Source organism: Cervus elaphus, chromosome 10 (assembly GCF_910594005.1).
Source record: "Cervus elaphus chromosome 10, mCerEla1.1, whole genome shotgun sequence".
NCBI lineage: Eukaryota > Metazoa > Chordata > Mammalia > Artiodactyla > Cervidae > Cervus > Cervus elaphus.
In genome coordinates, this window is record NC_057824.1 from 28,548,295 (window position 1) to 28,575,004 (window position 26,710).

General features: G+C 51.2%; 1 protein-coding gene across 5 annotated transcripts in view; it reads right to left on the bottom strand.

Moving 5' to 3' along the window:
• Positions 1-26,710, bottom strand: part of MYH11 (myosin heavy chain 11) — a 125,449-nt gene that overhangs the window by 14,103 nt on the left and 84,636 nt on the right. For all 5 annotated transcript variants that reach the window (XM_043914392.1, XM_043914393.1, XM_043914391.1 and 2 more), the window contains 19 exons: positions 26,239-26,412; positions 24,935-25,108; positions 23,267-23,381; positions 20,810-21,003; positions 19,328-19,449; positions 19,133-19,202; positions 18,808-18,968; positions 17,327-17,435; positions 15,072-15,203; positions 14,770-14,976; positions 13,333-13,470; positions 12,016-12,139; positions 11,285-11,456; positions 9,621-9,833; positions 7,626-7,770; positions 3,810-4,016; positions 2,170-2,274; positions 1,929-2,081; positions 1,434-1,682 (listed from right to left, as the gene is read on the bottom strand). In XM_043914392.1, coding sequence (XP_043770327.1) covers positions 1,434-1,682; positions 1,929-2,081; positions 2,170-2,274; positions 3,810-4,016; positions 7,626-7,770; positions 9,621-9,833; positions 11,285-11,456; positions 12,016-12,139; positions 13,333-13,470; positions 14,770-14,976; positions 15,072-15,203; positions 17,327-17,435; positions 18,808-18,968; positions 19,133-19,202; positions 19,328-19,449; positions 20,810-21,003; positions 23,267-23,381; positions 24,935-25,108; positions 26,239-26,412 — 2,964 coding nt within the window. The remainder of the gene's footprint in view (positions 1-1,433; positions 1,683-1,928; positions 2,082-2,169; positions 2,275-3,809; positions 4,017-7,625; positions 7,771-9,620; positions 9,834-11,284; positions 11,457-12,015; positions 12,140-13,332; positions 13,471-14,769; positions 14,977-15,071; positions 15,204-17,326; positions 17,436-18,807; positions 18,969-19,132; positions 19,203-19,327; positions 19,450-20,809; positions 21,004-23,266; positions 23,382-24,934; positions 25,109-26,238; positions 26,413-26,710) is intronic.

The window sequence follows — 26,710 nt, forward strand, 5'->3', positions numbered from 1 at the left end:
GATGGATTTGCACACACCCTCTGCCTGGAGAAGCAGCTCCAAGAATACCCCATTCTGACGTTAATCTCATCTTTAGAAACAGAGGGGCTTCCCCGGTGGCTCAGTGGGAAAGAATCCTCCTGCCAATGCAGGAGACTTGGGTTGGATCCCTGGGTCAGGGAGATCCCCTGGAGAAGGAAATGGCAACCCACTCCAGTACCCTTGCCTGGGAAATCCCATGGACAGAAAAGCCTGGTGGGCTACAGTGCAAGGGGTCGGAAAGAGTTGGACACAACTGAGCAACTAAATATCAACAAAAAGAAAGAGCAGTATTCACTGTAGCGTCCACAACCCAGACTGCCAGAGTCCAGCCAAGATGGGCAAGTAACAGGGACTCCCAACAGCAGTCAACACAAAAACTCTCCACTGTTTGTGACAGGAAAATAATACAGCAGTCTCAGACCCTGGACCAGATGATGAACCAGCAGATATGAAGCACTAAGAACAAGCTGTCAGCACAGAGAAGCTGTGTAGAGGAGAGAAGAATCCCAAAATTCCATCCCCAAATTGATTTTTGGAATAAATCCTGAGTCACATGTAAACCAAATCATATTTACTGACTCTGAGGAACACATATTAAGAGCTGGTAATATTTAGGGGTTTGGGTCATACAGGTGTATGCATTTATCAGAACTCAGTGAGTGTACACTTAAGATTTATGTATTTCATTGTATGTGATTTTACTTCAAGGGAAGAAAAAATATTTTGAAAAATGAACCCTAGTTTATATGCAGTGTGGAGGTATCTAGAGGGTGATGTACAGTTGTCTGTAATCTGCTTTTAAACGCATCTAAAAGATAAGATACAAATGAGAGATGTAATACACTCATAAATAAGCATGTGATAAAGTCAGTGAAGTGTTAGTCATTCAGTCATGTCCAACCCTTTGCGACCCCATGGACTAGAGCCTGCCAGGCTCCTCTGTCCGTGGAATTCTCCAGGCAAGAATACTGGAGTGGGTTGCCATTCCCTTCTCCTGAGAATCTTCCTGACCCAGGCAGGGATCAAACCCAGGTGCCTGCATTCCAGGCAGATCCTTTTTCATCTGAGCCATCAGGGGAATCCTCAGTAGGCACCCAACAAATACTCGCTGAGTGAGTAAAATCAGTAAACCTCATTCCTTATCAGGGCTAGAACCCAAGGCACGACTGGGTTTCTAGATGGCCCTTGTGGTGGCGGTGGAACCTGGGAAGTCACGGCCACTGAGGCTTCGCCGCTGTCCTCACTGACCCCTCGAGGAGCCTCACCCAAGCTGGCCAGCCTTCCATCGCGCCCAGCAAAGCCAGGATGGGATGCTGCCAAACACGCAGCAGCAATGCCGGATGTTCTGCAGACCCAGACCCTCACCCCCCAGCCAGGGTCTGTGAGCGGAGGGGAGGGCCCTCCAGCCCCACCTGATCAAACTTCTTCTGCTTCTTCTCTAGGTTGGACACCAGTTGTCGCTGGTTGTCCAAATCGACGACCAGGTCGTCCAGCTCCTGCTGAAGCCTGTTCTTGGTCTTTTCCAGTTTGTCATAAGCAGCTGCCTTCTCCTCGTACTGCTGGGTCAGGCCTTCGATTTCCTTCTGGAACTTCTTCTTGCCCTCTTCCAGGAATTCCACGGTGCTGGCAAAGTCCTGCAGCTTCTTCTTCGAGTCGGAGAGCTGAAATGGCAGTGTCCAGGGTGGGGTGAGAGGAGGTGGGATAAGGGAGTCCCAGCCCCCGTGCCCCTGAGAAGCCATGACCATCATTGAATAAAATCACCAGCAGGGGGAGCTAGTGAGCCAAGCAAAAAAAAAATGGCACCACAGAAGGAACTCAACAGCAGGGGGAGCCAGTGAGTCAAGCAAAACGGTGCCACTGTCCGAGCCACTGATCTACCCTCCAGGGCAAAGACACGCCGTGGGCACCTGGATGTTCAGGGTGGAGATGTGGCGCTCCAGGTTCTGCTTGGCCTCCATCTCCTCGTCCAGCTGCTCTTGCAGGCTGTTCCTCTCGTCCTCCAGCTGGCGCAGCTTGGTGGACACGTTGAGCTTCTGCCGGGTTTCTTCTTGAAGCAGCTCCTACAAAAAGGACACGCCGAAGTCCAGGGGCCCACCCCTGTGAAGGCCGTACCCCAGGTGCCTCCAGATGACGTGGCCTGATACCCACCTGGGTGTCCTGGAGCTGGGACCCAAGGGACGCCACGTCCTTGGCCAGTTTGATGGCCTTGCCCTCCGCCTCATTGAGCATCCCCGTGACACTCTCCACTTCATTCTGTGGGTGCCCAGAGACTGGTTAGTTGGATCATCCAGGACAGGACTGTCCTTAAGTAATAGGGGCTCTCTGTACTCAGTGATAGGTCTTGGGGTGTCCACTCATTGAGAGGTTCCCATGAACTAAGGGGCCTGGTCATGGTCACTCCATGGCCACCTAGGGGAGGGAAGGACATCGCCTACAAGTTGCAATCTCTGGTAGACACTGGTTCCGAGACCCTGTGAGAGCCCTGTTATACTGTGGTTAGACTGTACTAATTGGGCCCTGAGCCCTCCACACGGATCCTGGAGCCTTGCCAAGGTTGGCAAACATGAAGAGCAGGTCTGTGGGTCCAGACACTGAGCAGTGGTCTGGACTTACCCAGTCCTAAAGTGGGGGAAGAGGCTGCAGGTGGCACCTCCACATCCAAGGGTCCTGTCCCTACCACCCCTCTCCCTCACCTTTCACTGCCCCTTACAGGAAAACCACAGACGCAGGCACTAAAGGTAGAAAGCTCTCTCTACCTTTCCTCTGCCTTTTACTCCAGGCCCTGGTATCTCTGAACAAATCCCTTCAGAAACGCCAGCCCACCATCCGTCCTCCTCCCACTTACAGTGAGGACATAAATGATCTTCACTCCTCCAGGATGCTGTGTTAGCATAGCAACCCCCCTGTGCTCAGCTGTGTGTGGAAAAACTCATACTTCACGCTGTCCTGTACTCTTGGCCCGGGCTCTCAGCGCATTAAATATTTATCAAAAGGTAGGCCATATTCCATGAATGGAAAGTCAGTCCAAATGTCTGTTCAAAGCTAATCAAGACCAAAGACCAACAGACCATGTCATTCTTCAGCTTGAAACCATCAGTGGTTTCCCATCACTCAGAGTGAAGACCGATATGCATATATAACAGGGCCCTGAAGGCCCTGTGTCTTCTGGCCACAACCTACTCCAGGCCCATTTTGTGCCACATATCTTCCCCTTCCTGTAAACTCCACTTGGCCCCAGTCCCCACCATCCCCTATCGTCCATCAGATTTATCATTCTAGCTCTACTGGCCTTACGTGACCTCTTCTGACTTCTCACTCAGTCCTGGGCCTTTGCACATGCTATTCCCTGTCTGTAAGTAGACAGACTTCTTATCTGTCAGACTGCACATCCTTCTTAGGGAAGCCTTCCTTGACTCCTCCTCCCACAGGCCCAGGCCCTTGTATTATTTATATTCGTTGCAGCATGTGTCTCTGCTTCCCAGCCTCATTTCATATTCATCTGCATGGTTATTAATGTCTTTCCCCGCACTGTGCTGGAGTTCTCCGGGGGGCAGGGACAGTGTTCGTCTTCCTTGCTGTTGTATCTCAGGATCAAACATAGCACCTGGCATACAGCAGGCACTCAATAAATACTCATTTTGAATGAGCAGGTAGGAGTTTTTAGAGGTTAAATTGAATAAGGCAACCACCTCATCTCCCCGAGGAATGTAACGCGAGGAAGTGGACAGAGGCTTCGTCCGCCGGCAGACCCTCACCCTTCAGAGACGGTCGCAGCGAAGCCGCCTCACCTGCAGCTTGTGGACCTTGTCGCTGAGCTCGGCCCGGACCCTCTCCCCGTCGCTGTACTTGGACTGCAGCTCTTGCAGCTGCACCTCCAGCTTCTTCTTCTTGTGCTCCACCTCCTGCTTGGCCTGGCTCAGGACTCGCAGCTCTCCGGACAGGTCCGCGTTCTCTTTCTCCAGCGCCTGCTTGTTCTTGTCCAGGTTGGCCTTGGCCTAGCCAGAGAAGCAGAGGGAGAGGGAGGCGTGAGGGCCACGGCTGGTGCTAGCAGGGGACCTTCCTCTTTGCCTCCCCCTCCCTTGGTAGGTCCGGGGACCTGTGCTCCCCAGCTCAGGGGCGGGACTCGGGGCGGTGAGGAGCACACAATCACCAGTAAGACTTTTGGGATTCTGTTTTCCTAAAGCTCAGAGGGTGCATCCCCTGGGCTGCATCAACCCTGCCATTACATCCTGTTTGATCCACGTTATACCTTTTAACATTTTAATAAAGAAATATTACATAGGGACGTCCCTAGTGGTCCAGTGGCTAGGACTCAGCGCTCCCCATGCAGGGGGCCCGGGTTTGATCCCTGGTTGGGGAACTAGATCCCACATGCCACAACTAAGACCTGGCACAGTCAGGTAAATAAAAAGAAATATCGCATAAAAATCTGGGTTCCTGGCTTCTCATTTGAAAAATCAAATGTTCTATTTCATGACTGAGTGGTGGTTAAATCATTTGTCAAAATTCACTGAACTATATACACTTAAAGTTGGTGAATTTTGCTGCATGCATCTCTATTTAAAGTCTGACTTCCGAAAAAGAAAAAAAAAGTAAAGGTCTGGAAACAGGTCTTGCCTTCCTCTAAGAGAGCAATCAGCTGGATCTGAGTAGCAGCTGGCCCTGTAAGCAGGGCAGTCACACTCCACTCAGCCCCAGTCCCCACCACTCCCTACTGTCCATTGATTTATCATCGGATGTACACTGCCATTTCTGTGAAAGTTTAGAGAAAGCTATTTTATCTAACCAGCTCTTGTAGGCATATGAGTTTCTCTAAGAAAAAAAGTATTCGGGGGAGAAAGCAGAAGAAAGGAGGGGCCTTCTCCTGGGTCTACAGGAGGAGGAAAGGAGCAAGAGAGAAGTGTGTAGGTCCCAAGAGTGGAGAAAGTGACAGTGGGCTTGCCCTCAGCTCCTGGGCAGGTCTGTGCAGTGTCCAGGGACCCTCAGAAGCCAGTCCTCTGGTGATGAAGTCCATTTACTGTTGCCAGGACCCCAGACAGGGACAAAGTACCTCTTAACGCAATAGTGCATGTTGATATGCAAGGACTCTAGGGGACCTCGTGGGACCTGGGCTCCCCTAAAACCTTTTTCCCAGAATGCTGGTGACATTGTACACGTGTAAGGGGAGTTGAGGTAGGAACAGTGCTATGAGTTTTCACCAACAATCTGAAAAGTTGCTAGAGGTAAAATAGTCTCCCTTTTCAGTGCTCCTGAGATGGTGGGCAGGCATTCCCAGCCTCCTCCTGCTCACACCAGTCAGGCATGGATGTCCAGAACATCTGAGTCTCTGCAAAGAGGCCTCCAGCACCTGCTCATCTTGGACGACCACCTGGCTCAGCGCTGGTCAGTTAGCTTTCCAAACATACAATGAAAGTCACACATGTACCTTACTACTGTCTGGAGGACTTACTATTCCATCAGGTGGGAAGAGCCCATTTGGATTCAACTTCGATCACAATAAAATTTTCTGGGGGACTTCCTGGTGGTCCAGTGGTTAAGAGTCCACCTGCCAATGCACTGGTTCCATCCCTGGTCCGGGAAAACTCCATGTACGGCCCAGGGGAACTAAGCCCATGAGCCACAACCACTGAAGCTCGCAAGCCCTAGAGCCTGTGCTCCACAACAAGAGAAGCCACCACGACGCGAAGCCGCACACTGCAACTAGAGAGGAGCCCCCACTTGCCGCAACTAGAGAAAGCCTATGTGTGACTGCAAAGACCCAGTGCAGTCAAAAATAAATAACTAATTAACTAGAAAATAATTTCTGGGAACTTCCCTGGTGATCCAGTGGTTAGGACTCCATGCTTCCAACGCAAGGAGCTCAGATTTGATCCCTGGTCAGGGAACTAACATCCCTCATGTCACAGGGCATGGTCAAAAAGTTTTTTAAAAATTATTATTATTTATTTTTTATTATCTGAAATATTATTTATTAATATTTATTATTATCTGTAAATAATAAAAAGAAGACAATTGAAAGGGGAAATATATGTAATAGATAAAACTATTGTGTCCAACACAAAAGAACTGACAAAATGCTGAAGGTTCATATTCAGACCCCTCGTGACGAGCAACAAGGGGTAGCCTTTTCTCCACTTGGAGCATGAGGGGATTCAGTCGGCGACAGTGCGTTTCAGTGTGGGGCCTGGAGATGTGCATTTTAGCAAAGGTCACGGGCGAGAGTAAATGAGCTGGTGTCTGTAAAACTTTGGAACAGTGGCATATACTCAATGCCGTACAATGGGTTGCTGGCGTTATTAAAATGTATGGGAAAATTCTGAGATTCTGATTGAATTGATTCCTTGAACCAGTTCAAGGAAGAACATTTATCTTTTTTTTTTTTTTTAATATTTATTGCTTTGGCTGAGCTGGGTCTTAGTTGGGATTCCCTGGTGAATTTGGCTGAGTCAGGGTCTTAGTTACGGCACCTGGGATCTTTCTTGTGGTCTGCGGGATCTTTTCAGTTGAGGCACGTGGGATCAAGTTCCTTGATCAGGGATCAAACCCAGGCCCCCAGCATTGGGAGCACAGAACCTTGGCCACTGGATCACCCGGGGAGTCCTGAAGAACATTTATCTTGACTGGCGACAGAAACTAATGCCAACACCAACAATTCTCAGGTAATACAACGGCCCTTCAATCTAGAAAGTTCTGGAGGAAAGCTGCAGCACTGATGGTGGTATAATTCAGACTTTTAGAGAAGCCATCTAGCAGGATGTCATAAGCTAAAAAAACTCTTCCCCGGGGATGAAACACGAGGACATTCTCCAAAGCGAGAGGAAGTTCCGGATACATAGCGTTTTAGTGCTAGTTAACTGCCTCAGATCCCGTGCACCCCCAAACAGCCAAGCATCAGAGAAAGATTAGATCTAGCCATTCTCAAACTACACCAGGGAAAATATGACAGTCAAAATATGACAGTCTTGCTCCAATCTGCAGAGAAATGAAGATGGCTAGACTGTCCTCAGTGTTCAGCTACCTTCCCAGAATTCTGCTAAACTCTGCTTATCCACAAGGGCCTACCTGGAGACCCTACCCTGGAGAGGCGAAGAGATGAATCCAGAGCCAGGGCTTCCCAGGTGGCTCTGGTGGTAAAGAACCCGCCTGCCAAAGCAGGAGACACGGGTTCGATCCCTCGGTTGGGAAGATCCTTTGGAGGAGGTCACGGAAACCCACTCCAGTATTCTTGCCTGGAGAATCCCATGGACAGAGGAGCCTGGCGGGCTACAGCCCATGGGGTTGCGAAGAGTCGGACACAAGTGAGGCGACGGAGCACGCACACACGCCAGAGCCAGCCTGCTGGGACTCTGTCAATAGCTGTGTGACCTCTAGGTACTCTGGGCCTCAGTTCCTTCCTGTGTCAAAGGGGCGTCAGTGTACCCATCCCAGTGGGTGGGGGGGAAGATTAATCAACACAGTAAACAGTAAGCATAAATGCTGGGTGCCATCCCTCCCGTTAGCATCACTGTAGCTTCTTACTGGCCTCAGTGCGGGCGCTCACAGGCTGCTGGCACGCCGTTCTTTGCGTTTTGTCGTCACCAAAAGCACGTCGCGAATCCACTCACCCTCTTGAACTGCTCCAGTTGCTCGGTGAGCTCCTCCACCACCTGTGTGTGCTTCTGCCTCATCTCCTGCACCTGGCACTCGTGGGATCGCGTCTCCTCGTCCAGGGCTTTCTTCAGCATCGTCACCTCCTGCTCCCTCTTGGCCCTGGGCAGGAAGAACACGGAGGCTGGCAGCCGAGGAGACAGAGGTCTGCCCCAGTGCAGAGGAACCAGGGGTCTCCCGGGACCTGGAACTGAAGTCTTCGTCGCTATCCCTCCCAAGCTGTGTGACCTCAGGTGAGTCACCTAAGCTCTCTGGACCTGGAATTTTCTCAAAAGAAGGAGGTAGCTATAAAAAAGAGGAGCATGCTACCTCCCAGAATCTCCCAGGGCCGACAAGCAAATACATAAAATAAAACACATCATATTGTTGGAAGAATGCAAAGTGAGTTGCAGACTGTTCTGTAAATATTAACATCAGCTTTATTTACTGAGGATATGCTCTATGCCAAGCTCTGACCTAAGTTCTGGGTATATGTCATCTGATAGAATATTCAGAGTGACCTTTAGAGGCAAGTGTATTATTAGTTCTGTTTAACAGATGAGGAAACAAAAGCTAAGAAAGAGTAAGCAGCTTGTCCAAGGTATTAAAACCATTGTGTGAATGACCAAGAATCTGAACCCAAATAGCCTGAGTTCACTGCTATGAGCTACTGCTCTGGGCCAGGGCAAAGGGAGCAGAAAGTTGTGCTGGCTTCTAGGCCCAGATAAGTGATGTAGCACAAAACCCAAAATGTGGGAAGTAAATCTCCATGTTAGCACAGCACTTGACACTTGTGTGTCTGTTGAATAAATAAATGACCTAGTTTCACTGAAGTTGGCATTCATTATCTGGCAGGTGACCCATTTTTGTTTCTCCTTTTTGGTTGGGTATTGTCAGTTAGCCAGCAGTGACACTTCAAGTGAAGACCAATCTGATAAATATTATTTTGAAAATTTAATGCAAAACTTATACACACTCAGGAAAAGACAGGAATGAAATTCCCCCAAATGTTAACCATGGTAGGACTGGGGTCGATGCTTTTGGTATCTATTCCTATAATTTGCAAGTCATTCTCTAATTGAGTATATCCTCCTACTGTGATGTAAGACAAGATTAAAAAATAAGCATGATTAGACATAGAGAACAGACTTAGGGACATGGGAAGGGGTGAGTGAAGGAGAGGGTAGGACGAATGGAGAGAGTAACGTGGAAACATATCCATGGCCATATGTCTAATAGATAGCCAGTGGGAATTTGCTATATGACTCAAGGAACTCAAATTGGGGCTCTGTAACAACCTAGAGGGGTAGGATGGGGTGGGAGGTGGGAGGGAGGTTCAAGAAGAAGGCCATATGCATACCGAAGGCCCATTCATGTTGATGTATGGCAGAAACCAACACAATATTGTAAAGCAATCATCTTTCAATTAAAAATAAATAAATTAAAAAAATAAGCATGCTTAACTTACCAGCTGATTTTCATGGTTCAGACATATTAAAATGTTTTATTATATTTAGATTTGATGTTCGTATTTATAATATCAAATATAATAAATTATTAGTATTTTCAAATAATTTAAAAAATCCAGTTTCTCCAATTACCCTCTTTGGGTAACAGGAAACTCCCAAATGCCAAGTAGATAATCATCTCCAGGGTAGGAAGATATGAGAACGCTTTTAGGTATCCATGTGGCTTAATTAGACAGAAATATTTATTACTCAGTTTTCTGAGATGTTCTTTTTGTTCAGAACAGAACTGAATCAGTTTGGGGTACACCTGAAACTAACATGACATTGTAAATCAACTATATTTCAATACAATTTTCAAAAAAAAATTAAGCATGCTTATATCTATTAAAGCAAAACGCAGTCAGGACTGAGGAGCCCCGTGACTCAGGATCTGTGTGGGTCTGCCCCTTGCCACCCGCCGTCCCGACCCATGGAGCGGCCGGCCAGCCGGCGGGGGCGCCTCACCTGAGCTCCTGCTGGGCGGCCGTGCTGTCCAGCGTGTCCTCCAGCTCCGTCTTCAGTGCCTCCAGCTCCTCCCCCAGGTCCCGCTTCTGCTTCTCCGCCTTGTTCCTCGCAGCCCGCTCGGAGTCCAGGTCCTCCTGGAGGTCTGAGATGTGACCTTCCAGCTCCCGGATCTTCTTCAGGGCATTGTTCTTCTGAGCCATTTCGTCGTCCAGCCTGCCGGGGACAGATCACCAGAACTAAGACCCCGGGGTCCCAGGCCCCCTGCTGTCCATCCCACGAGGTGGCCAAAAATGGTTTTCTGGAAGCAGTCATTTGGGTTCCACAGATATCGGAACACATTCCGCTCAGGTCCTGAGACACAAGACCCCTTCTTGCCATGCTGGCCTGCTTGCAGGTTCACGCAGGATGTAGTTTCCAAGGGCTGATGTAAGAAAAGAGGTTGTGCTGCACGTGTGTGTGTGTGTGTGTGTGTGTGTGAGAAAGTGAGGCAGAAACACAGAGACAGAGACACAGAGACACAGAGAGACAGCGCTTTGCACTGTCCCAGACAGCATGGGGCCTTGTCCGCAGCAGGAACCCAACAGATGCTTTCTGAGTGTTAGGCAAGTGTTCCTCCCCAGTAACCACTGGCTGGTTTTTCCTTCCATTTGCTCAGCGTCTGAGTTCTGCTCCAGGCAGAGTGCTCGGCCAGGCACTGCTTGTCGGGGGTGGGGATGTTAACACCAGGGGAGACGGTGACTGTGGGTCAGGGTGGAGGTGGGAAGCCTTGACCCGAGGGCATGGAAGGGACCCCCCTGCTGACCCCGGTGGAGCTGCTTCTGGTTTTGTCCATGATGGATGGGAAGGGACCAGCGGAGGGAAGACACCAGGTGGCCCGTCACCCTAGCGCTGTCACCTGGTGCAAACCGGCTCAGAGCAAGCTGGCCAGGGGGCCAACCAGAAAGCGACTCCCAGCCCGTCTCTCAAAAGCCGGGTGACTGGCCCAGGTTCCTTCACCTCCGCTGGCCCAGCTTCCTCCTCAGTGACTGCAGGTACAGCAGCACATCTGGCCAGGTGTCGGTAAAGACACTGCTTGGGCAGAGCTCAGCACACGGAGAGCAGGTAAATAACTGTGAGTTATACCCTGCTGTGATACCCCCAGGGGGAGGCTGTTAGAGGGAACCCAGCTCCGAGCTGGGAGAAGGGGGCGCAGAAAAATGGGTGGGGGACACACCTCATGGAACGGGCCGAGTCTGCTGTACCCTGGGCGGGAAGAGAAGGGGGCGAAAGCTCGGGAGGAGACTGGTATGCACAAAAAGAGGGGCCTCAGAAAGAGAGAGCCAGGGACAGGAGGGTCCTCCCAGCCTCAGATACATGGTGTTTGTGGTGCCGATGGAACAGACTCTTTGTACAACCAGAAATCCAGGACTGGGGTGCAGATGATGAAGGATGGGCACCCAAGAGGTGGGCATAGTGGCAGTAGAGAGGATGAGCTTGGTAGGAAGAGGTCAAAGGCGAGGTTCTGGAGGTGTCAGCAGGACCGAGAGGCACCTGGGAGGCCAGGTTGGGGCCACTTCATGTGAGATGGCGGCCTGCCTGGAGGAGGAGGACCAGGCCCCCCTGCAGATCGGCAGGGGCCCTCGGGGCATGAGCACACACTGGACCTGCCCCCGGCGGCCTCGTACCTGCCCAGGGCCGCCTGCAGCTCCTCCTCCTTCTTGGCCAGCTGCATCTTGAGCTCGGCGATCTGCGCCTGCAGTTCTGCGATCTGCTCGTGCAAGTCACTGGCCTCCCCATCCAGCTTCCTCTTGAGCTTCTCCAGCTCCTGCCGGCTCTTCTCCTCCTTCTTCAGCCGCACTGTGAAAAAGCCAGGACACTTCAGAGGGTAGACACGACCCAAGAAACCCCTGGAGGATGAGCCTTCCTGCTCAGGCACTTCACACACACACACACACACACACACAGAGGAACCATCACACACACACACACACACACACACACACACGAACCATCACACACACACACACACAGAGGAACCATCACACACACACACACACAGAGGAACCATCCCACACACACACACACACACACACACACAGAGGAACCATCCCACCCGCACCACAGTCTTGTGGAAGCAAAGTCAGCCCTGGTGACAAGCACCTTCTAGAATGAATATGTGTGTTCCCAAAGGGTGAGCAGGCAGCCGGGTAGGACGGTCCCTTTCCTGCCGTAACCCACCATTCTCAAATGTCCTGTCTTATTTCCTGCTTTTAAAATAACCACCTTCACTGTTCGCCTGAAACTATCACAACATTGTTAATTGGCTATATCCTAATACAAAATGGTTTGGGTGTTAAAAAAAAAAATAAAGTAAAGTAAAATATCCCCCTCAGAATCTCTCTGGAAGCCATTTTACCTTCCAGTTCTGAAATCATAGATTCGTGCTTGTTTTTCAGTTTGGTAAGATTCTTGGCTTTTTCTTCCTCTTCTGCAAGATTTGTTGTTAAGTCACTAATCCTCTCTTCAAGGAGTTTTCGCTCCTTTTGGGGGAAAAGAAAAAGAAATATCATTAGTTTTTTTCCTTTTCTCTGGGGACTATGTTTCAGTGTTAGTAACTTCCACATAAACAGTTGAAAGGATAATCCACGCTATAACCAAATGCGACCTAGAGTTTTAAAGCAGGAAAAATAAGTTCCTCAACAATAATACTTTCCAAAGACCAGCCACTCCCTCCCTCCCCTCAACTTCATGTCCCAGCCAAGGGGCCTCTTTCCTTTCTTGCCACACTCAGGGATCTTGCAAACAGGCGGGACCATCTGCCTGGGATGTGCCTCCACCCCATCTCCCTCTAACTGCTCCTCGTTCTTCAGGTTGCCACTGAAATGTCACCTCCTCCAGGAAGCCTTCCCTGAATGCCCCACCTCCATCCCCTAGTGCTCTGTTCTTATAAGAGGGTGAACACCTCCTTCAGAACCCTGATCATGATAGCAATTAGTGGTTGCTGGTACAATCATCTACTTGTTGTCTCTCTAGAACATAAGCCCTCGAGGATTGGGTCCTCCTCCACCGTGCACGCCCTGCCACTGACACCAAGCCTGTCTCACAGTTGGTGCCCAGCTGGCATCCAGGATTAAAGGTAGTCCACCCACAGTGGGGCTGCTTAGTGGATACTGACTAGGGTGACCTACTCATCTTGGGACTTTTCTGGTTTAGGGGCTGAAAGTCTCACATCCCAGAAGCCCCTCAATGCCAGGACAGCTGGTCCTCTGTTAGGAGCTGGAAGTGGGTGGTGAGAATGTGAGAGGGGCCCCCTGGTCTCAGGCACATTGCCCACCCTCCCTTGCACAACTTGGGGGTTGCACTGGTTGTGGTGTTCCTGATACTTGCTCCACGGTGGCCCTGGCACTGTTGGGACCACCGGGGACCCCATCCATGGCATGCTTGCATCCTGACAGTGGTCACAAGGCCGCTACATCAATGCCAGAGGTAACCGCTTGGCTGGCCTTTAATTCCTTGTACCTGGCTAAAAAAGGGAAGGTATCTGAAGGTATCCATAATCCTGATGAGCCTGTCATTTTAATGCAGATACTCAACCCCTCTCACTTTTTTAAAAAAAAATTTGGCCACATTACAGGGCATGTGGGATCTTAGTTCCCTGCCTAGGGATTGAACCCACTCCCCCATGCAGTGGAGTCTAACCACTGGACCACCAGGGATGTCCAACCCCACTCACTTTTGACAGTTTATTGTTCTGATCATCCATGACCAGAATATCATCCTCCAGTTTCTTGATCTTGGCCTCAGCTGTGACCTTCTCAAGTTGTAGCTTCTGCCTGGCAGCTTCCTCTTCCTCCAGCTGTTCCTCCAGGTCCTTTGTGGGGGAGAGAAAAGAATTACAGCCTTGCTTAACCCAAAATCTACTCTCCTGGAGCTCTGTGGACTCATGGATACAGAGGCTGGGCCTGATGGCCCCCTGCAGTGCTCTGCAGTCTCTTTTCGTCAGAAAGAAAAGGTTTGGGCAAACCACTTTGCTTTGTGGAGCCTCAGTCTCCCCATCTGTAAAGTGGGGAGAATAGATACCATGATGGTTTAAAAATATGCCCACAAATTCTTTGATACTCGTCCCTTCAAGAGGTGGAGCCTAATTCTTTTCCCCTTGAGTGTCAGCTGGACTTGGTGACTTGCTTCTAACAAAACCAAGAGGAAGTGATGGCATGTGTAAGTCAGAGATTAGGCTCTAAGAGGCATTGCAGCTTTCTCCTCTGTTCTCCCTCCATGCACTCCATCCAGGGAAAGCAAGCTGCCATATTGTCAGGACACTCAAGCAGCGCTGTGGAGAAGCCCACAGAATAAGGAACTGAGATCTCCTGCCTACAGCCACGTGAGTGATGGCTCACTCACCCATGGAAGTGGATCCTCAAGCCCCGGTCAAGCCTTCAGATGACTGCAGCCCAGGCTGCCATCACAACTGCAATCTCATGAGAAGCTCTAAGCCAGAATCACCCAGCTAAGCCACTCTCAGAGTCATGACTGTGTGAGATAAATGTTTAGTATTTCATTTACACACAAAAAAATTTTTTTTATTTATTTTTGGGTGTGCTGGGTCCAGCTTTCTCTAGTTGTGGTGTGTGGGCTTCTCATTGCGGTGGGTCCTCTTGTTGCAGAGCATAGGCTCTAGGCATGTGGGCTTCAGCAGTTCTGGCATGTGGGCTCAGCAATTACAGCTCGTGAGCTCTAGAGTGTGGCTCAGTAGTTGGGGGGCACACAGGCCCCACAACATGTGGGATCTTCCTGGACCAGGGATCGAACCCATGTCCCCCTGCGTTGGCAGGCAGATTCCTAACTACTGGTCCACCAGAGAAGTCCTAAATGCTTATTGTTTCTAAGCTGCTGAGTCTTGGTGCTTTTTGTTCTGCAGCAGTAGCTTACTGATACAATTACCCCTCACACAGGGCAGCTATTAGGAGAAAACGTGTTTGTGCATGGAAGGCAGGTCAACAGGACAGAGCAGGCTCCCGAGGAGACCTGTGTAGGCAGAGGGCTGTTCCTCTCCAAGCCTGAGTCTCTGTCTCAGTCCAGTGGGGACACACATCATCAGATGCACCTCACAGGTCTGCAGGGAGACTCAAGGGATTCGGCACCACCGCGGGCAGCCCCCGCAGTGCCTTACCAGCATCTGCTGGGCCATCTTCTTCCGTTCTGCCTGCAGCTGCTGGCCCCGGTCTTCCTCCTCCTCTAGGCGGGCCTCCATCTCGTGCAGGATCTCCTCCAGCTCCTGCTTCTTGGCTGCCAGCCGGACTCGCATCTCCTCGGCCTCGGCGTACAGCTCCGTCTCTGCCTGCAGCTGCTCCTGTAGCAGGTTCTTCTCCTCGGTCAGCTGCAGGCAGGGGGCAGGGAGACAGGCGGTGAGCCCCATGGCGGGGGGCGGGTGGCCCGCCCTCTGCAGCCCCAGCCAGGCTCCCGGGCTGGTACCTGCGAGTGTTTCTGCTCCAGCTCCTTGAGTTCGCTCTCGGCCTTCTGCTGCCGCTCCTTGGTCTTCTGCAGCTCATCCTCCTTGGCCTGCATCTCCTCCTCCTGCCGAGTCACCTGCAGCAGGGGCTTCACCTGCACAGAGTGGGTCAGAGCATCAGTTGTCTTCGTGGCACAAGGGATACACTCTCTTAGTAAGTAAATCAATGCTTCTCAGCCAGGGACAATTTTACTCCACCTGCAGCCCCTCAGGGGACATGTGGCAGTTTCTGGGGACAGTGGTAGCTGTCACAACTAGGTGTGGGCGTTGGGGAATGCTACTGACCTCCAGTGGGTAGAGGCCAGAGATGCTGCTCAACATTCTAGAATTCTCAGGACTGCCTCCATGACACAGAATTACCCATCCCAAAATATCAACAGTGCCGAGACCGAAAATCTTAGGGCAACAGGAAAAGGTGCAAAGTGAAAGGAGAAAGCCTCACTTCCCCCCATTAGTCCCATTCTGAGTGAGAACTGCTGCTGACAAGCTGATATGCTTCCTTCCAAAGAGAAAAGGAAAGAAAAGTCCCCCACATCCTACCTCCCATTATTAGTACTATCAGCATCTCCTTCTAGCCCTTTGTCCTACACACCAAAAAAATACACCTAAGACCACACTGCCCAGTGTTACATGCTGCTTGTTTTTAAGTTTATTTTTTTTTAATTAAGAAAGTTTTTTTGCCATGCCATGAGGCTTGAGGGATCTTAGTTTCCGGACCAGAGATTGAACCCGGGCCCTCTGCAGTGAAAGCACAGAGTCCTAACCACTGGACCATCAGGGAATTCCCTACGTGCTGCTTTTATTACTAAAAACTGCAGGATAATTGTCACCTCTGCCGTCACATCAGCGTTACAACTTGATTTTTAAATACCATCATTTTTAGCGATTGAAAAGTATCCTATTGATGGATGAACTGTTATAAATCAGTCTGCCAGGGCTAGGCATTGAAATTTTGCTCTTGTAAATGAATGCCCCTCATTTTTTATTTTATTTCAGATGGTTTTCTTAGGAGAGTTTTCCAGAAGTTGGGTCGGTGGGAATGAACATTTCCAAAAAGCAGCTTCCCCTCACTGCTCTTTACCACGATGACTCCTAACTCCTCGTGTTCAAGCCCCGCCTGGCACTAGAGGAACCCATGTCTGACACACTGCAGCTTCTTTCCTGCGCTGACCCCAGTCTGCCAAGGGCATCACTTCCTGTGATTACCTATCATCTACTCCTCCACTCACCTAGAATATTCATGAAGCCAGGGTATCCCCAGGGTAGGCCCCTTCCCACAGGCCTGGTGCACAGTGGCCATTCAATACATAGTTGCCCAGTGAAAAAGATTTGTGCCCATCGACACACGCAAGGGCACCTAAGAGGAAGCTGTGTCCGTCCCCACAGAGCAAGTCTTTGCCCAACGGACTCGTGACGGCCAGCGACATTGCAAGACCAAGCTGTACCCAGAGAAACAAACAGTGGATACACACAACACGCTGGATGCAGGGCTCTCCAGAGAAGGATGCTTGTGACAAAGTGAAAGTCGCTCAGTCGTGTCCGACTCTTTGCGACCCCATGGACTATACAGTCCATGGAATTTTCCAGGCCAGAATACTGGAGTGGGTATCCGTTCCCTTCTCTAGGAGATCTTCCCAACCCAGGGATTGGATCCAGCTCTCCTGCACTGTGGGCAGATTCATAACCAACTGAGCCAGAAGGGAAGCCCAACACCTGGAGTGGGTAGCCTATCCCTTCTCCAGCGGATCTTCCTGACCCAGGAATTGAACTGGGGTCTCGCGCATTGCAGGCGGATTCTTTGCCAACTGAGCTATCAGGGAAGCCCTGGTGACATAATTACGGGACCCATAGTTATATTTAATATATATAGTTAATATAATATTCTTGAGATGACAGAAGTATAGAAATGGAGAACAGCTTCGTGCTCGCTGGGGCTGTGGAGGGAAGTGGGTAGAGCTATAAATGGGCAATAGGAGGGATCCCTGTGGTGATGGAAGAAGTGCTCTGGGTCTGGGTTAAGGTCATGGTTGTAACCCACATGCCTAGAGGGGGCCCTTCTCAAGCCCAGAGAATCGCCAATGGGGAAGGTTTGGTTTTGAGCTCTCGGTTGCAAGCCTGCTATCCACCACCTCCAGTCCCACATGGGCAGCGTCCCAGGGAAGACCCAGGACTTGGACGGGGGTTGGCAGGAGGGGGCTTGGGATGAGGAGGCACTCACTTTGGTGAAGAGCCGCCACCACTGCCAGTTCCGCAGCTTGAGGTAGGCGGCGCAATTCCTCTGAATCACCTTCATGGCCGTCAGCTGCTGCTGCCTCTTGGCAAAGGCCCTGGGGAGAAGGAAGGGGAGGCGTGAGAAGATCCGCTCGGCCCAACACACACCTCGCTGCGTTGTCACAGCATCCAGCCCTGCAGCATCCTGGGAGCAGGACGCGTCTGTTTGGCTTGTGATTTTGTGACTCGCACAAGGACATTCCCCCCATTCTCTCTAGCCCAGATTCTCCAGCAAGCTCTGAGCATCAGTACAAGTATATCATCTGGAGGCCAGAGCCTTTCTCAATGGACAAGGAAGACCCAAGGCTCACAAAATTCCCTGAATTCAGATCTGTGTTCCTGGTTACACCTAGGAAATCAACCCATGCTACACCATTCCTGAGAAGCATCCGACACACTCATCCGTACCACGTCTTCCCCAAAGCTGAGTGTCTGAAAAACCAATCCTTTCCTCAGGTGTATTTTAAACTCCCAGACCTGACACAGAACAGCACCCCTCCTATTTAAGGGCTGTTGGGTTCAAAAGACCACAGAAGAGTGAACACCATCCTCTTGTCTCTGAGTGGCTGCCATTGCGGCTGCCATCTTGGACATGGGTGAACTTGAAGAATAAAATCTCCCCAGTCAGTCTGGAAGTGGGAGTAGTGGGAACAGAGAATTTAGTTATGAGACTTAAAGGTTAGGTCTGTCCCTGGACCAAGAGCTCCCCAGATCTGGCCTTGACCATCCTGGGTCTACCCGGCAATGAATCAGCTTGACACGATCAGATGAGTGCGTGGTCTGTACCTCCTGATGACACATGCCCTGGCCTAGAGCTACTCCACCAACCCCTGCAGTCCTGTTTGGGGTGTGAGTTTCATAGAGGAATCCTAGCCCTCACCCAGTCCCCTGGTTTCTCAAAACAGAGGGAGCATCAGGGCAAGACCATGCCTTATGAATCCCATTCAGACATGGGGGTATAGATACCAATACACCTTCCTCGGGTGCTTTATCATATTCTCACACTTCTTAAATGATAACCAGCTTTGTTCTCAACTGTTTACAAGCAGTATTTCATTGACTCCCCCTCATTAAAACAAGTTTACAAGGCAGGAATGATTATACTCATTTTCCTGAGGCTCAGAGAGCTAGAATAACTTTCCCAAGGTTCTTCAGCAAATAAGTAGGGAAGCCAGGATAGAACCCACATCTGACTCTCCAGAGCCCACGGTCTTAACCCGTTCCTGCCCTGCCCTTGTAACTAACACGTATCTTTAAAGTGGTAGCACTTCTTCCCCCTCAAGAAAAAGCTGCCATTCAATCAGTGACACATCTCAGAGCAGATGGCCTCTTAGAATCAGGGAATCAGGACGTGAGGCCAGAAAACCCCCTGAAATTTTGCATTTCTGGTCTGTGTTTGCAGGGAGGCGACAACATGCAGGTCTTTACTTTCTGGCCAGGTAGCCGCGACACATCGCCTGGAAGGCCATGATGACGTCAGTGATCTTTAAGTCTCGCTCCTCTTCCAGGTGGGCCAGGACCCCGGTTCGGAAGAAGATTTTGCTCTGCCCGATCCTGTACAGGTTGGGGTCGAGTTCCAGGGCTTTGATCTGCGGAAGGAAGGAGGGGAGAGTTCCCGTTCTCGGCTCTGCCACTTGGCGGGGGGCTAGGTGTGTTTAAGGAGGGTCCTGCCCGGAGCAGCTGTGGGCAACGCCACCCGAGGCTGGGAGGTCTGCAGGTGGATTTCTGGGGAGGGGCTGGGGACCAGGCTCACCATCAGGATGCAGGCCTGCTTCCCGTCCATGAAGCCTTTGGGAATGGCGTTCGCGGCCAGGATCTCATACCTTGAGACACAGTGCAGGAGTCACGACCGAGCGCATCTCCGTTGTCATCAGTTGCCCCTCCGCCCAGCCTGCTCCCCGCACCCGCCCCCAACACCCAGCCCACCCGCACCGGCCGGCAGGCCCACCGTTGGCGGAACTCCTGGAAGACGATCCTGTTGGGGAAGCCCTGGCGGCAGATTCGGATGCCTTCCAAGACCCCGTTGCACCGCAGCTGCTCCAGCACCAGGAAGGCGTCCAGCTTGCCCGACTGCAGAGATGCAAAGGGCGGTGGGCTGCTGGGGCCTCAGGGAGCAGGAAGCCCCGAATCTCAGGCCCGGTGACCCACCTCGCCAGGCCACGGCGGGATCACCAGGGGCACCAGGTGAGGGCTCAGCTGAGGGCCTGGTGCCACCTCTCTTGTTGGCACCAGCATCACCCGGGGCTTCCTCCTTGTCACCGCCCCGCTTCCTGCCCATCGCCAGTTCCACGGCTCCCACCTCCCGAACATCTCCCCACCCACCCACTTCTCCCAGCACTGCCATCCACTCGCCTCCCTCTTCTCCTGCCCCGATGACCACAGTAGCCTTGTGCTGTCTCCCCGCCCCGTCCTGCCTCTCCCATTGCCTCATTTGGTTTCTAAAATGCAAATCTGATCATGACATACCCCTGCTTTTAAAAGCCCCCTGATAACATCTTACAGAAGGAGCGCCAAGCCCTGTCAACCCCTAGGAATGCCACAATCTAAGCCCCACCCAGCAGTCCAGCCTCATCTCCGCCATCCCTGCCGCACACCATCACACGTCAATACGGAACGACTCCCCTGGAGTTTCTTCGCCCACACCCTTCATGTCTCTCCTCCACGCCTTTGCTTATTCTGGTCCCTCTGCCTAGGATGCCCTCTCCTCCCTGCCCTCCAAGTCACCGAGTTCACATCCTTTAGGAAGCTTTCTCTGAGCCCTGAGTTTTGAGTGGGAGCCTTGGCTCTTTGGTATTCTTATAATTTACCGCATGACATCCTCAGCTGGTGTGTCCACCTCTCCCACAACTCAGCACTGCTGACATCTTGGGCTGGATAATTCTCTGTGGCTTCAGGGGGAGCGGCTCTATGTGCTACGGGATGTTTAGAGCATCCCTGGCTTCTGTGCGCTGCATGCCAGTAATAGCCCCCTTCTCAATTAAAAATGTCTCCAGGCACGGCCAAATCTCCCCTGTGGGGGCAGGGAGGGCACACGATTGCCCCCCAGCGAAGCACCCCTGCCCTAGGTTATGACACCTGCCGGCAAGGACTACAATCTATTCAGCACCGAATCCCCAGCACCCGGCACGGGTGGGGCTCAGCAAATATTAGCTGAATAATGTTTACTGTAAATATGACAGTAAATATTAGTGAATGAGTGATCTGATACCATGTGTAGCCACTCCGGGGTTCAGAGTCCCTGGGAGCATTCTCCCTTCCTCTCTTGCCTTCTTCTGCCTCTCAGATGAGAAAGGAGTGCCTCCCACCCGTGTCAGATGGAGCCCTCTGGGTGGGGGGTGGTCAGGCTTTCCCCCTGCCCCGGCAGCCTGGCCTGCCTCCCCTTTCCCTGCAGACCCTGCGGGCGTCCTGAGGAGCCGGGCGGTGGCCTCACCCTCTTCTCGTGGTTGGGGATGATGCAGCGCACGAAGTTGGGCGTGGTGTTGCGCAGCGTGGTCATCAGCTTCCCCAGCTGCTCCTTGTATAGCTGCCCCACCGTGCGGAACATGCCCTTCTTGGTCTTGGAGGCGCTGGGCAGCGAGCTCTCCGTCATCTTGGCCATCTGGTCCAGCCCCACGATGCGGTCCACTGTGGGCGCACGAAGGGTGGCGTCAGCCCACCCAGGGGCTCTGCGCCCCTGCAGCAGGCCAGGGGGCCAGCCCGGAGGGTGGAGACCCAGGAGACCCCTGCTCATTCTCAGGGGCACCCCTCCCCATTCTTTCCTCCATCCCCAACACCTCCCCTCTAGCGATAGGCAAAGGGAGGTGTCGGGGGTTGCTTTCCAAATATTACGTATTTCTGAGACCCCGAGAACTCCCGAATGACAGAAAGAACACATTCTCTCTGACCCTGTCACAGAGACTTGGGAGTAAATCCTGTTCTTGCCACCGCCTTGGCCTGGCGCCGTTTTGTGCCTCAGTTTCTCCTTCTGTGAAAGTGAAAGTCACTCAGTTGTGTCCGACTCTTTGCAACCCCATGGACTATACAGTCCATGGAATTCTCCAGGCCAGAATACTGGAGTGGGTAGCTGTTCCCTTCTCCAAGGGATCTTCCCAACCCAGGGATTGAACTCAGGTCTCCTGCATTATAGGCAGATTCTTTACCAGCTGAGCCACCAGGGAAATGGAGGTAATAACAGCATCTACCTCCCAGGGCAGGAATAACTGAATAAGGTCTGCAAAAGGCTTACCTCCCTGCCTGCCTTCAACCCTTCATCCACCAACAAATATTTATTGAGAGCCTTCTGTGTGCCAGGCCCTGGGCATACAGACGTGAACAAAACCCAGATACTGTGTACCCCCCTGACCCCAGCTCATATTCTATGGATATTCCAACAGAAGGAAGGCAGACAATGATCACGTGTGCAAGTATACAATATTTTGAGTAGTGAGGTGAGCTTAGAAAGATAAAACAGGGATCCCTTGGGGGAGGAGATGGCAACCCACTCCAGTATTCTTGCCTGGAGAATCCCACGGACAGAGGAGCCTGGTGGGCTACAGTCCATGGGGTCACAAAGAGTCGGACATGACTGAGTGACTAACGCACACATACAGTTGACTGTATCCAGTTGGTTGGTGGTGTTGTGGAGTTCAACCCCACTGACATTAGACCCAGCACTTCTGCCCCATGTGCTCAGTTAGGCGCCATGTAATAATGTCTTTGCTTGTCTGCCTCGTCTGTAAGACCGTGGCTCCTTGAAGGAAGGAGTTTCAGAGTTTATCATGAGTCCCAGGTGTGAGATATAACCTGGGTTGAGATGCTGTTACCCCATCCCAGGGCTCTGGCACTCAGTAAATGTCGGCAGAACTGACCCCTGTCCCTAAAGCAAGGGCAGCGAGTCCTGTAAGCCCTAGACCCACAGGCTCCGTGTCAAGAGTGAAATCTGCTATAAGCACTGAGGCCCAGGAGTGAAAGCAGCAAAGTCCACCACCTAATAGTCATCACAGGGCCGATGTGTACTAAGTCCCTACTGTGGGCCCAGCAGGTGCTAGACTTCACTTGGATTATCTGTTCTCTCGTTCTTAAGGGGAAAAAAGTGTGGTCCCCAGATGAGCAGCATTAGCGCCACCTGGGAACTTATGAGAAATACGAATTTTCAGGCTCTATCCAGACCTGCTGAATCAGACCCTCTGGTGATGGGATCCAGTGATCATGAGTTTTAACAAGCCTTCCAGTGATCTTGATCCATGCTCAAACTTGGCCCCACTGATCTAATTTCACCCTCACAGTAATCTTAGGGAAGATGGGAGATTAACTCCAGCTGGTATAAAGAATCCGCCTGCAATGCAGGAGACCCCAGTTCGATTCCTGGGTTGGGAAGATCCGCTGGAGAAGGTATAGGCTACCCACTCCAGTATTCTTGGGCTTCCCTGGTGGCTCAGAGGGTAAAGAATCCGCCTACAATGCGGGAGACCTGGGTTCAATCCCTGTGTTGAGAAGGGAATGGCTCCCCATGGCCTGGAGAACTCCACGGACAGAGGAGCCTGGCAGGCTACAGTCCATGGGGTTGCAAAGAGTCTGAAACGACTGAGCGACTTTCACTTTCACTAAAGAGGATAGTGAAGCTTAAGAAAGTCAAGCGGCTTGTCTGAGATCACATAGCTGGTACACCTCAGAGATGAGAGTGCAGTTAAGTCTCTCGGACTCCACAAGGGGGCGCTCTGATCCAACATACCTCCTAAGACATTTCCTCCATCAACGCCTGAGCCCCGACTCAGGACCGTCTCTATGGGGCCCAGGTGCAGGATTGAGGGGCTCAGGAATTTGTACCCATCCCTCCTGGGAGCAGCTGTGGGAATTAGGGGCAGCTGGGGAGGGGCCGAAGGGAGTTCAGTCCTCCTCAGGGCCTTACCGTCCTTCCACAGGTCTGCCACAAACTTGTCAGAGGAGGCGTTGAGGAGGGAAGTCACATTGTCATTCAGCGGGTCCATGTTCTTGGTCAGCCAGGCGCTGGCATTGTAGTCCACCTGTCAAGGACCACCCCACTGGTCAGATGCTTCTGCTTCAGTTTTGAACTAAGGACGGGGCCCCAGACCTCTTCCCCCACTGCCCCGGATCTTCTGAAGTCAGAGAGGAAACACGAGCTGCTGCCACGATGGGAATCCACAAACACCATTGAAGGGACCAACAAATCAGAACTTTAAAGGGCCCTGCACACAGTAGGCCTCAGCCATGACCTACTGGGAAAGCCTCGTCTCTATCCCTGCCTTCTCCTAGTAGGCTTCCTCTGGCAGCCTCCTCCTTAAAAGCCCAGCACGATGCCTGAGATTTCCCAAAGGTACAGAGCTTTGATGGTGGCGAACACCCTCCCCTCACACTTAACGTTCACCTCTCATCCAGCAAAGGCTTGACAGCAATCTGCTTTTAAATTAAACCTGGGACCTCTTTTTAATTTTATTATTTTGACTGTGATATGGAAGGAACTGATCATAGTTCTGGTGGGGTTTTACACAATATGGGTTGTTACAGTGATGGGCACGTCTGATCTTGGCTATGTGCCAATAAAACTTTATTTATAAAAATAGGCTGTGGGCCAGGTTTGGTACCTGGGCTGTAGTTTGCCAATCCCTGGTTTAGAATGTTGCCTGTTTCTATGATGTAGTGGATATACTGGGGAGTCAATAAATGTCTGCAAGCCAGACTGAGGTATGTCTTTTCTACATGATCCAGGACCCTCCAGAGGCATAGGGAAAGGTCCTGTATATTAAGAACTATGACATGATGTTGACGGTGATGACAATGATGATGGAGGAGGGGGGGAGGGGAGAAAAGGAGAGGAAGGGGGAGAAGGAAGAAAAACAAGACATTGCAAATTTCCCTGAGTAGCACAAACTGGCAATGGGAAACCTAAGGCCATGATAAAGGAGATTCCTGTTGGACTCAAAAGTGGGTTTATTGGTCACCCCATTCCAGCTGGCCCTTCCTGTTGGGTTTAACTGGTAGCAGGAAGGATTTAGAGTCTATACAGGAAAGAACTGCCTGGCTACCATGAAAGTGAAAGTTGCTCAGTCCTGTCCGACTCTTTGCAACCCCATGGACTGTCCATGGAATTCTCTGGGCCAGAATACTGGAGTGGGTAGCCTTTCCCTTCTCCAGGGAACCTTCCCAACCCAGGGATTGAACCCAGGTCTCCCGCATTGCAGGCAGATTCTTTACCAGCTGAGCCACCAGGGAAGCCTGGCTACCACAGCTGGAGCATATTAGTGGCATCCCTAATATATATTTCACATATGCCTAGAGTATACAACACATATATTAGCCTATTATAGCACATATATTCTCTATCTTTAATATACAGGTATTATATATATATATAATATATACATACATTAGCCCATTATATGTTATATCTCTAAATCTTGTCCCTTCCTGATGCTTAGACAAATCGTGTATAAGGCTCGTTTGGGGTCTGACTTACACCAGATGCCTCTGGGTCCCGCCACTCCCAAGTTGCTCCTACTTGGAGCATCCTGCCTGGGTCCCCTGGGATGAAGGGACCCCTGGGACATTGGCCTGGTACCTTTCCGGCGTAGTGGATGATAGAGAATTCAGTTTTGTCCTTGAGCTGCTTGGGCTTCTGGAACTTGGGGTGGCTGCCCTGCTCCGAGCACAGCTTCTCCACAAAGGACTTGTCTGTGGCTTTGGGGAACCAACACTCCTCGTCCAGCAGGGCCAACACACCCGGAGGGTTGTTCTGTGGAAGACAAGCACATCATAGCAAGGACGCCCGCGCCTCAGGCTGGCCACCCAAGCACGTGTGTAGGCTCCCTTACCGTATCTACTTACATATAAAGGTGAATGTACACGCTCCATCTCCACCCCCTCAATCTATCCTCAAAGTATTCTGTTCCCAATGGACCAGCACTAGGGATGCAAGGGCCGGGAAGCATACACAACATCACAAAGATTTCACCCTTCTAGTGATAAATTGTGTTCCTTTACAAATAAATTCACCTAAGGGCTCCTTTGAGTAAAGTGCTCCCCAATGGCTGAGACAGTTTAAACTAAGGTGTCAGGAGCACCATCAAATCTGCACATGCCATTTGCTCTGCTGGAATGTTCTTTACTTTTTGGACTCAGATCAGAGAAGCCCTTTCCTGGCTATTCTGTCCAAAGCAGGCATCCCTAAACCACTCCCTGTCCTTTTCTGGGGTTTCAGTTGCTTCTCTTGTTTGTCTAGTTACATTGTCTGCTCCTCCAGGAGGGCAGGGACTGCATCCATCTCAATCAGTTACATCTCAGCCCCTAAAGAGAGGGCCCAGCATATAGCTGTTTAGTTGCTAAGTTGTGTCCAACTCTTTTACAACCCCATGGACCGTAGCCTGCCAGGCTCCGCGGTCTATGGGATTCCCAGGCAAGGATACTGGAGCTGGCTGCCATTTCCTTCTTCAGGGGATCTTCCTGACCCAGGGATCAAACCTGCATCTCCTGCATTGGCAGGTGGATTCTTTACAACTGAGCATATAGTAGGTCATTCAATAATGTAGGTCAATCACTGGTCATTCAATAATGATCTCTTGTGCACCTACTATGTGCATGGTTCTAGGAGTTTGGGATGGGTCAGCGAACAAAAGCAAGACCCTTGCCTTTGGGAATGAATGACTGGAGAGAGGGGAAGGGGAGGGATGGGGATGGTGGGGAAGGGAAGAAAGGGGAGGGATAAAAAGAAGAAACACCTTCAATAGGAAAATGTGGGCTAAAGGACAGGGTAATTTAGTTCACAAAGATCCAGTTTACAGCCTTGCAGGACTTGGGAAGCCGTGTCCTGGTGGAGCGAGCACAGGGTCTGCGTGCCGGCCGCACGTGTGTGATGTGGGGCCTCACCGGCCGCTCGATGAGCTCGATGCAGGGCTGCAGGTCCAGCCCGAAGTCGATGAAGTTCCACTCGATGCCCTCGCGCTGGTACTCCTCCTGCTCCAGGATGAACATGGTGTGGTTGAAGAGCTGCTGCAGCTTCTCGTTGGTGTAGTTGATACACAGCTGCTCGAACGAGTTCACCTGAGCACACAACACCGGGGAGACCCGTGAGCATCATGGTCCAAGGTAGAGGACTTGGACCCTGAGGAGCTCTGTGCTGGAGAGAGCTCCACACCGGACACCCTTTCCACGAGCCTGCTCTGCCATTTCAGCACCCAGAGAGGGCTCAGGCCCCAGTGAAGGCTGCCCGGGGCTCATGAGGGCTGGTAAGAGTTACTTATTCCCACGTCACGTGGTTTCAAGAATGCTGATCTCCATCTGTACAATGATTTATAGATAGAATAACTGTTAGGTATTTCAACACCTCAATTTTTTTTTT